The sequence below is a fragment of the Cynoglossus semilaevis genome, chromosome 16, assembly GCF_000523025.1.
Source record: "Cynoglossus semilaevis isolate Cse_v1.0 chromosome 16, Cse_v1.0, whole genome shotgun sequence".
Lineage (NCBI taxonomy): Eukaryota > Metazoa > Chordata > Actinopteri > Pleuronectiformes > Cynoglossidae > Cynoglossus > Cynoglossus semilaevis.
This window is the reverse complement of record NC_024322.1, coordinates 17,002,037-17,012,674: the sequence shown is the minus strand read 5'-3', so window position 1 is coordinate 17,012,674 and position 10,638 is coordinate 17,002,037. Positions and strand designations below refer to the sequence as shown.

Genomic DNA, 10,638 nt, shown 5'->3' with positions numbered 1-10,638 from the left:
TCCAACCCACGTCTTTGAACTTGCTCTGAAGGTCACGTGTCCAAACTGAATCGCTGTGATTTGAGTGCCTTTTAACAAGGCATGAGGAGAGCCTGGAATGGAACTCCCTGCACGGTGGCACTGAAGACCTGTTGCAGAGATAAAGAAGAAGGAGAGAGAGAGAGAGAGAGAAAAAAAAGAAAAGAAAAGAATAGAAGTCTCCCTCATGAGAGGTCAAAAAAGGATGTCTCACCACTGTGGTTGTTCAGCCTTCATTATTAATTTAACCTCTTCAATAATTGATCCACACGATGCTTAAAACAGGGGGCGAGGACTCTTTGTTCTTTTTAGTGTTGTGAAAATTCCAGGTAGGAAGGTAGGAGGAGATGCATTTGGCTGACAAGGTCTCTCTTTTAGACAAGTAAGTGCTTGTCTTGCCATCTTTATCGTTAGCATTTAAACATTAACTTTTCAATATTTCATGTCTGCCCGCTTGTTTTCGTTAATTATTCAGGTTACTGTAATTTCCGCCGCTGCGATGGCGAGCGCTCGGGGCAGGAAGTGTACGTTTCCCCCCCGGCCTCTGACACAGAGACACTGAAGCTGTGTGAACGCCCCGTATAAATCACCGTGTCATCAAGGCTCTCTGGACGTGCGGACGTTTAACGAAACGGAAATGTTTGTTTTTCTCATTTCTGTCTCATTGTTTGGACTTTTCGTGCCAGACGTGTCGTTTCCTCAGTTTGCTGAGATAATTCTTGACATAAACATCACTCTGTGGAAAAAAAAAAATTCTGTTCACAGACAACACATTATCTGCTACATGCTGTTTCAGGGTTGTCCAAAATCTGGCTCGTGGGCCAATTGCAGCCCATGGTCAAATTTTTATAATTTTCTTTTTTTTTTGTTGTTGTTGTTGTTGCTGCAGATCTGCTGTTAACACAACAGTTGCTCCAGTGAAGTTTAAAATTACAAAGTGCATCAGTTTCCCATTTAAAGGTTTTTATACCAACATTTTGTTGTTTTTTTTTTTTTTTTGCTTTTGTTTTCCTGTCATTTTTGATTCAGTAATTGGTGTGAGATTAGGTTCGAAATAACGTCTTTGAACGTGAGAATCCTTGTCTTTCAAACTGGACATTAAAGGACCTCATTAAAAGTCAATGAAAATCGTGACGGTGTCGATAATTGATACGTACCCTTGATGTGTACGCGACTGTTTGCGTTAATTGTTATTTCGCAATTTCAGTTTAGACGTTTTGGTCTAGTGTGACTTGCTATTTCAGTTTGGACTTTTTGGTCTAGTGTGACCTGGTGGTTTTTTTTTTTAATTCTGCCACTCAGTCAGTTCTGTCAGTTGTTTTCTGACTGTCAACACGTGGACTTGTTGTTGTTTGAGGTCTGGTTACATGTTGGTTCAGTTCCACCTCAGTCCGTCCGAGCAGCGTCAGGTCTGGAGGTGATTATCCGTCTTTTTTGCTGGAATGTTCTTCCGACCGGACTGTTGTGAAGATCTGGACTCGTGTCCGTAAAAAGTCACAGAGTCAAACCTTGTTTCCAGCGTCTGTGGTTTTTCACGGTGGTGAATTCTCCGCGTTTGTGTTTAAAGTTGTCGGCAGTGATTTCGTAGCTAAAGAAAATGAATCCCGTGTTGGGTATAAAACAATAAAGGGTGAAAGCTTAACTCTGTTAGCTGCTGTGGACTGAGAGCCGCAGCCGGAGAACTGTTGTGTTCCTGGCAGTTACAGTTGGTATTGTTAGCTGCGGAAGACACAGACCACAATTTCTTTTTTTTCTATTTCAGAATAACTGGCAGGGTTGTTCTGAGAAAGACGACTCACAGGCAGCGATCACACAGATTTAGGTCACGTCTGTGGAGCACCAGTCGTTTTAGACCCTAATTCTCTGGTACTGATCTGAAGGAGAACTGTTTTTTTTCCTGGTTTGTTGGCAGAAAAAAAAACAACACTACTGTGTGAAAAAACGTTGACCAAACTTTTATTTCGTGCAACTGTTCAACATCATCATCAACAGACTAGTGAACTGTCCAGATCGTGACCTCACCCAGGAACCACCCCCGACCCCTGACCCCCTGACCCTTGACCCTGAGAGGGATTAAAAATCTGCCTCCTTCAGAAACACTTCTCCTGTAATCCCCGCTCTTTGACGCTCATTTTAATTTGTGCAGATTAAATTAGCAACAAAAACCCGTTCTTGTCCTTTTTTTTTTTACCGCGTCCAGAAAGAGTTCTGTTTGGAGGATTTGACGGGATTTGATTCCGAGGAATAATGAAAACTAATTTCAATTCTGGGGCTGATTGTGTGTAATTTATTGCTCGTGAACAAATAACATTTTCACAAATTATGTTTTCCCCGAGCCCTCGACTGGCACCATGAAAAATGTACCTCGACTGTAAATCTATATTTGTATCTGCTCGTACGCAGCCACTGCTGGAGAACTAATTGAGATTCTTGACGTTTGTTTCCTGAAGCTGTGATTTCAGAAGTGACCATATGTAAAATATTCGAAGCTTGAGTTTTACCCAAGAAACGATGCCGACGTCTCGCTCGCTCGCTCGCTCCCTCACGTCCTGGGAAACTCTTTGCAGACTCATTCTAGTGCGTTTCTTTCTTTCTTTCTTTTTTTTTACTTTTTAATTTCAGATCAATTATGTAGATGAGATTGGATCAGAGAAAACCCGCCCCGTCCATCCATCATCGTCTGGCGTGTTTACTGCCCCTCGCACTCGTCCCGACTCCAGATCTGCCAAAAGAGACAGTTTGACAGAACTGTCCCTTTCATTTAGAAGAACCATGATTTTGTCTCGGGAGTTTTTTTTTTTTTTTTCTATAGTCTGTTCTCGAAGAAAGACTGAAAAAAAAAAGAAATGAAGGAAAGTTGTGTTTACGCAGGAAGTCGTCTGATCGTTTCCCAACAATATATACATCCCTGTAGTGAATCGCTAACATGCTAGTTTTCTAGACGTCGGTTTTTGTAGCCAGTGTCGGACTCTCGGGACCTCGAGTAATACGACAACAATATGAAAGTATCACATGTACTGCATACTTGATACTTCATGTACTTGCTTGTACCTGCAGTCAGAATGGGTTCGACTTGGGTTTTACAGCCCGCTGTGATGCTACATGCTATACATGCTAACTCTGGGAAATGTGTCCCTTTTTTTTTTTTTTTTTTTTTTTTTTTTTTAAAAAAAAAAAAAAGGGGGGGGGGAGGGGCGGGGGGGTCTTTTTGGAATCCCAGGGTAACTGAAGCTAAAGTAACAAGATGTTACGCTCTTTGTTTTTATCGTCTTATCCTTCTCTTGCGGATTACCAGGCTAATGCTGTTCAATGACAGTGATTTGTTAATATTGAGACTTAATTCAATCCTACAACAGTGGTTAATGTTCTAAACTAACAGGAAGACATTTCCTGGCAACTGACGGCGTTCCTGTTCTGATGAAGTCAGTATGTTCTACCACTGTGTATGTGGACTGACTTCAATCCCTGACCCCTCTACCCCCCCTCAAACCCCTCTCTACCCCCAACCCAAACAACAGATTAAATGACAGAAGATTAAAAATTGAAATGAAAAAACATTCTTTAATAAAAGTCACTGCATGAGTGTTCACCGTGACACACGTCAAACCTTTAATGTGCTTCTGTGTACTGACATCGGTACCAGCAAAAAAAAAAAGAGAGAGAAGAACAATATTGGTTTTTGAAGTGCCATTTTGTGAGACACGAGGTTCCTCTCTCCTCATCCTGGATATGTTCAAAATTGATTTTTAAAGTTTTGGGTTTTTTTTGTAACCCCGCTGTAGTGGAAAAAAAACCAAACCCCGCTGTAGAGGTTTCTCTTCTTCTTCTGTTGTCCTGTCAAAGGCGTTACGTCGTCTGGATAATAGTCCACCGTAAACAGTTCCGTGTCGTTCCTTTCTTCCGTCCAGCGCTGAGTTCCGCCTCCAGCCCATGTGACTCTTTGATTTGATTCAGAACGCTTGGTTGAAGTGATTTGAAATCCCCGACGCAGCCGGAATCCAATCAAGTCCCGGGGTTTCACTCGTGCAGAGCTCCTCCCTGATCCACAGCCTGGATGCACACGGACAAATCACAATAAATAACCGGGAGTGTACGTGTCGAGGTCGGAGCTGAACGCTGAGCCCCCGGTCCAGGGTTGATCAATGACATGTATCTGGTCTGAATTGTATATAAATCATAGAAATTCTTCAAATATATCAGATTTCAAATTTTTGGCTACATACAGCCCAGCAGGGGGCGCACATTACCCATAACTAATGACAAAAGGTTTTGATTTATTCGACGTTGTGATTCTAATATTTACCTTTAAATCAAAGTATCGCGAAGACTTGGTTGACTGGGGGCCACTTCAATGGAGTTGGTGGACCAGGTTTGGCCCGCGGGCCTTGAGTTTAACACACAGGCACTTAACCATCATCATGCAAACTCCAAATGATAAAATATATTTTGTACCTGGGGTTTCTCTGCAATCATTTCTAACATTTGTTAATGTTTTTTTTTTTTTTTTTTTATGCTTTGTAGTCAATTTGCCCTGCACTCTGAGAGATCAAAGGCGAGCGCTGATCTGTGGGAGTCATGACTAATGTCACAATCACATCATGAAAGAGCCAGATCCAGCTGATGCTAGCGCTGCTTGGGGGGCTGCGAACATTGGAAGCGTTTAGTCACTGATGTCACTCGTGTCCTTTGATCCTCAGGTTTTGACGACCGGGACACGGACCTGTTCCTGTGCGACACCAACACGTGCAAGTTTGATGGCGAATGTCTGAGGATTGGCAACATGGTGACGTGCATCTGTGATTTCAAGGTGAGTCAAGATCCACGAAGTTTTTCATGCTTTCTAATCATCGCCAGTGGCGGTTCTCAAACTGCGGTGCGTGTAACACGGGGAGTTCATGGTTTTTAGAGGATCTTCGTGCGTGTAACACGGGGAGTACATGGTTTTTAGGGGATCTTAGCGTGTTCATCGTTGGGCCTCCTGGTGGAGTTGGTGCGCAGGGTCAAATATTTGACAGATGTGTAGATGTGATAAAACATTGTTTCCCAAAGACTGGGTCGCGGCCCTCAGGTGGGTCGCAAGATTTTTTTTTTTTTTTTTTGGGGTCGTATCGCATCATGTTTCCCAGGAGTTTACGAATAACGTCTATTGTTTTGGTTCACAAAGGTTTTAAAATATGGGTTAAAGTTTGGGGTTAAAACCCGTCCTGATGAAGAAGACGACGTTAAACAACAAAGTAAACAGTTGAAGTACATGTTGAGCGTTAAGTTTTTCGTCACGTATTGACCAAAGACCTGTAAAATAAGCCTGATCGATGTCCATTATTCTGAATGTAGACTGTATCGGTCCTGGCAGCGGCCCAGCCCGCGTCACTGCTAGCCTTCTGGTCGGCTAACCCTAACCCTAACCCTGAACGGCTCTCGCCGTTGGTGAGAAACTGGAAAATTATTCCATCTTTGATTATATCTGATACTCACATTTTACAGCCCGTCCCGTAATAAAAATGGAGCAAACCAGTCAGCCACGTATTGATTTTGGTGTAACGTTTGTAGCCTCTGCCGGGCTAATATGCTGCGCTGAGCACAGAGTGAAATGAAGCCGCGGAGATCAGAAGACGTGGCGCGGATTCTCATCCTTCTTTTCTTTTTTTTTCTTTTTTCTTTTTTTTTTTTTTTTTTTTTAAATGTGTCATCCAACACACGCAGGCAGCCTGACACTTGATTGCTCACCGGATTTTTATCTCAATTTTGTGTACGAGCGTCGGAGCCGACGGTAACACAAGTGCATGGATAAATGACATTACTGATCCATTTCTCCCGCTGAGATCTCACACTGATACCGGTATCTGTGCAACAGCCAGTCACTCCCTGTTCCCTCAGAAAAGATCAGGTCACGCCACAGTATCTCTCTCAGCACCGCGGCTCTGGGTTCAACCGCCTGAGCTTCTGTTTTCTGTTTGCTAACGTGGGAGTTAACGGATGTCAAGGTTTTTTTTTAGTTCGACCGTCAACGTAAACGTCAACGTGAAACAACAGAAAGAAAATAAAAAAAACAGTCGGAGGTTCGTCCCTCGTCGACGGCAGATTCACTCCAGACTCCATAATTGTGTCACACACTAAAAAATCCCCAAAGGAGGAGACGGCGAAAGGGGGCTGTGTGAGAAGGAAGGCAGTTTGATGTGGAAGAATCAATGGACACTATTCATTGCCAAGATGCATTAGAGTCGCCTCACACTCACAGCCTGAGCGAGTCCAGACCTTTGGTCCCCGAGTCCAAACGCTGCGTCCTCTGCTGGAACATCACCAGCTTTATTTTCGTCGGCTAATGACGAATAATGTGACATTTCTAGCTAATTTATTCAACGATGGCTGCCGCGGCGGGAAGTTATTATTGCCAATTAGTTTATGTTGATGTCAGGTCACGGCGTTGGTTCCCCAAAGGGTAGTTCTGTTTGGGGGAAGTGGCTCGAGGAACTGTTAAAAACTTGAATATATTAACCGTTTATCGTTAGCCATTTTTCAAGTTCTAAATGTCACTGGAATTCACGTCGGACTTTCTGGGAGGATTTTTTTAATTTTTTTTTTTAGTTTTTATCGGCAACTTCACAGCAAGATTTTCTACATTTGACAACTAGGCAAAAAAAAAATCCAGCGTTTAACTGGGTTATCGTTAAAGATGGAGAAGATAATAATTTTTTTAAGAACGGATCCCATTAACTTTAGCTGCTGTAACATTTATGAACTGACGGTGCCGCCGTTGAGATGTACAGAAGGATGGTTAAAAAAAAAAACTACTTTGACAGATATAAAGAAATATATGAATATATATATATATTAACTGCCCCTCACTTTTCTTTGAGAAAAAGTCGGATCATTTCAGACCAGGATTCAAAGGAGAATTTCCATCTAATTCAATGCAATAGACCTAACTGTCCCTGTAGGGGGCAGCGACGGTGCGTAATCGAGGGGGCAGCGACGGTGCGTAATCGAGGGAAATTGAAAGAAAGCCTGATCAAATCAAAGATCACAAACTGGACGAAGATGAAACTGGTCAGAGCGACCGGTCGGAACTGGTTTTAGTTCATTAACAACAGACGTTGAGGACATTTTGTCTTTTAACCTTGAATGTCTCGCCGTCTTTTTGGTCCTCGTTGAAGCGTTGTAGTGTTGGGTGAATCAAACGGATTCTCAGATACAAAAATGATAACATCTGTCTTAGAACTTTTTGACTGTGTCGCAGAGCAGATCTGAGGCAGTTGGGTGCAGTACGTGTGTGTGTGTGTGTGTGTGTACAGGTGCTTTTGGGAGACTGTTGTTACAGCGGGGGGCGCTGCAGATGAATTAGCGGCAGATGTTCACGCAGCAGACGAAGGTCGACGTGACGGGTCACTTCTGCCAGAACATCTCACGCTCCACTGAGGTGAACCGTGGGTCTGGGCCAGAGTCAGGACACGTGTCGATAAAGAGAGGACATGAGAGTTCATACTGCCCCGGGTGGAGAGGGTGGGGGGGGGGGGGCCGGGAAAAATAAGGGGGGGGGGAGGGCGATGTTTTCTCCTTCTGGAATAAATAACTACTTTTCTCCATGGAAAAATTCATCAACCAAAAAAATCCAAATGTGAAACGGAAAAACAACTCATTAGGAATGAGTTCGTAGAGAATTTAAACTGAAAAGTCATCGTTTTAAAATTTGTCCTAGATTTAGTTTCATAACGAAACAAACAGGGAACGTTGTTCAGTTGTACCAGGACGACAAGCGCCCCCCACTGGGCATCGAAAGGCCAAAAAAAAATTTTTTTTTTTTATATTTATTTTTTTATTTTACCATTGACTTATTTCACCAAATATCATCTATTTTTAAATCACTCAGAAACTGAAGAGAAAACTCTGGTTCAAGGTAGTTCGACAGTTGAATGAATCATAAAATGGCATCAATAATAATAATAATAATAATAATAATAATAATAATAATAATAATAATCCGCTCTAGTTCCTTCACATTTTTCATCGACTACGTTTGAATAAGACATTTTCTAAAAATGCGACATTTTCTTGTTTATAAAAACTGATTTAAAAATAAGTTCCAATTTAGATTTTTATCTGTTTTTGTCACAGAACAAAAGGTCGTGACACAAAAAATTAACTCTTTCATCACTGTGTTCAGCTGCTACTGTTGTAAAATGTGGAGAAAAAAAACACCTTCAAAATATTTGTCGTGTATATATTTATATATTCAGGTCCTACAGATCAATCAATTCATCAAACAGATATTTAAAAAATAGAAATTATTGGTTGATGATGTGGACAATGTTTTCGTTGTTTGGTTGGAAGCTCAGCAGAGAAGTGGGCGTGTCCTCGTCTCACGCCTCACACCATTGGCTAACAGAGGTTTCTGTTCCTGCAGAGACAGAAGTACCAGGCACATTTACTGAGTTCCACTAGAACCGTTTCACCGACCCGTCGTAAAAGGACTGTACTGTAGAGTAACGCTCCGGTACGCCCCCTGCTGGATGTTTGATGTCAGTGTTTGATGTCGGCTCCACTGGTTTTCACTGGACTGCTGAGAATCACTGCCATGAGAGAACATGTAGGTGTGTGTTTGTGTGTGTGTGAGGGTGTGAAATGGCTCAGAAAAAAAACGTGCTGCGTAAGAAAGTGTAGAAGCGACTGATCTTCCTCCTCCTCCTCCTCTGTAACAAACTCATAAACAACCACGGATGGGTAAAAATAGAGAGAGAGAGTGAAATCCTACGTTCACCCGACCACAGCAGGCCCAGGTGGTTCCACTCCGGCGTCTGATGTAGATCCCATTCCATATATTTGCATTCATTTACCAGCCTTTCATCCGTGACCTGGGAATGAAAAGAAAAAAAAAAAAAACCCTAAATCTCCTGTTGCCCCGGCGTTTACTCGACATAATCTGAGTCGTCAGCGTCAGAATTCACCGCGATAATTCGCTTAACTGGGATGAAACGTTAAAGACGTCTAAGATCACTGAGCTGCTCAAGATTCTATCAATCTGCGTCCTAATCCTGCAAATATATGAAATATATATTGCTCAGAAATTACAACGTACGAATGTGTCAATGCTGGGCAGATCGGTGGCAGACGTGGTTGGCATCCTTGCCTTACAGTAAAGTGCTCGCCTTACCTTTTCTAGGTTCTCCTGGTATTCGAGTCCTGTAAAACATATATATTTACATATATTTACATATATTTACATATATATATATTTACATATATTTACAAATATATTTACATATATATTTATTTATATATTTTCAATGTAAACATAGAAAATTCTGGGATTCAATATCAAAATGTTTGGCTCTAGTTTATACGTTGTTTTAGTGTGTGTGGGGGGGGCGCTGGGGGCTGGTTTATTTTGTCAGATGTCTCTGCAGCGCGCTGCCCCCTTCAGTCTGTTGATGAAAAATGTAACTCGTCAAATCAGCTAGGTTTTGTTTTTGGTCGTCACAGAGTCAACGACGATCAAGCAGATCCGTTAGCGTCAACATCTGTCGAAGACGAATCACTACTTTTAACGCAACTGTTGTTTTTCCACCTAGCGAATCAAATGCACATTTGACCTTCGCGTCGCCTCGTAGATCGGACAATCAGGAGCTAATCCAAACGTAGATATGGGAAAACTGTCCGACGTCGGTTAGATGATCCTTCTGGAAGCTATTTACTCTGGGTGTGACCTGAGATCAACCAATCACAGCGCAGCTGACGCCACATCACTGTGAGGTTATTCTGGAGAATATTCTGGATCATATTTGTCCTTGTTCTGACTGTTGATAAAACAATGAAGAGATATTTGCTCTTCGTTTTATAAAGGGATTAAAAATATCCCGTTAGAACATCTCTGCTCTTTGTTTTATAAAGGGATTAAAAATATCCCGTTAGAACAGGTAGAAATGATGGGATTAATTTGAGATTAATCACTAATTAACTACAATTATGCAATTAATCAGGATTAAATATTTTAATCTTATGTTAGAATTCGAGGTCTGAAAATGTAATTGAATTAACATTCATTTAACTCCTGTTGTTGAGTGTTAGCACCAGTCGTCTCAGAGGTCGGACCGTAGTTTGGACAGTAACGACCCTGGAAGGTTCTGGAAGCTCGTTGTCTACAATCCCTGCTCTAAAAATAGTTCCTGCATCAGTTGAAATCACATCACTGCTGCAGCCAACAATTAGGACCAAGTTAGGACAATTAGGTCGTCACCCGGACAAGTTCACAGGTGTGGAATTCAGGAGCGTTTTTATACCACGTGGTTCGCGGTGATATTTTCCAAGCGGCTGATTGGTTTCGGCAGGAGAGTGAATGTGTTCTGCCTCCGGGCCGTTCTTATTGGTTCACGTCAGACACGTTGATTATGGTTAGAATTAAAAACATAACATCCAAGGACATGCCTGGACTGAAGAGCAGCGTCAGCGTCCGCCCCACCGCTCCACCGCTCCACTGCTCCACTGCTCCACCGTCCTGTCAGACACCATCACGCTGCAGCTTATCTCCTGTGAATCGGCCACGGAGCCTCCGCAGAGACTGCTGGGCTGCGCCCTATTTAAGAGAGGACTGCCGAGCAGTTAAAGAGCTGATGCACCCTCCCTCCA

General features: G+C 42.4%; 1 protein-coding gene across 2 annotated transcripts in view; it reads left to right on the top strand.

The window, feature by feature from the left end:
- tmeff2a (transmembrane protein with EGF-like and two follistatin-like domains 2a) overlaps positions 1-10,638 on the top strand; it is an 84,855-nt gene that overhangs the window by 6,703 nt on the left and 67,514 nt on the right. For both annotated transcript variants that reach the window (XM_025063685.1, XM_008329055.3), the window contains one exon: positions 4,716-4,825. In XM_025063685.1, coding sequence (XP_024919453.1) covers positions 4,716-4,825 — 110 coding nt within the window. The remainder of the gene's footprint in view (positions 1-4,715; positions 4,826-10,638) is intronic.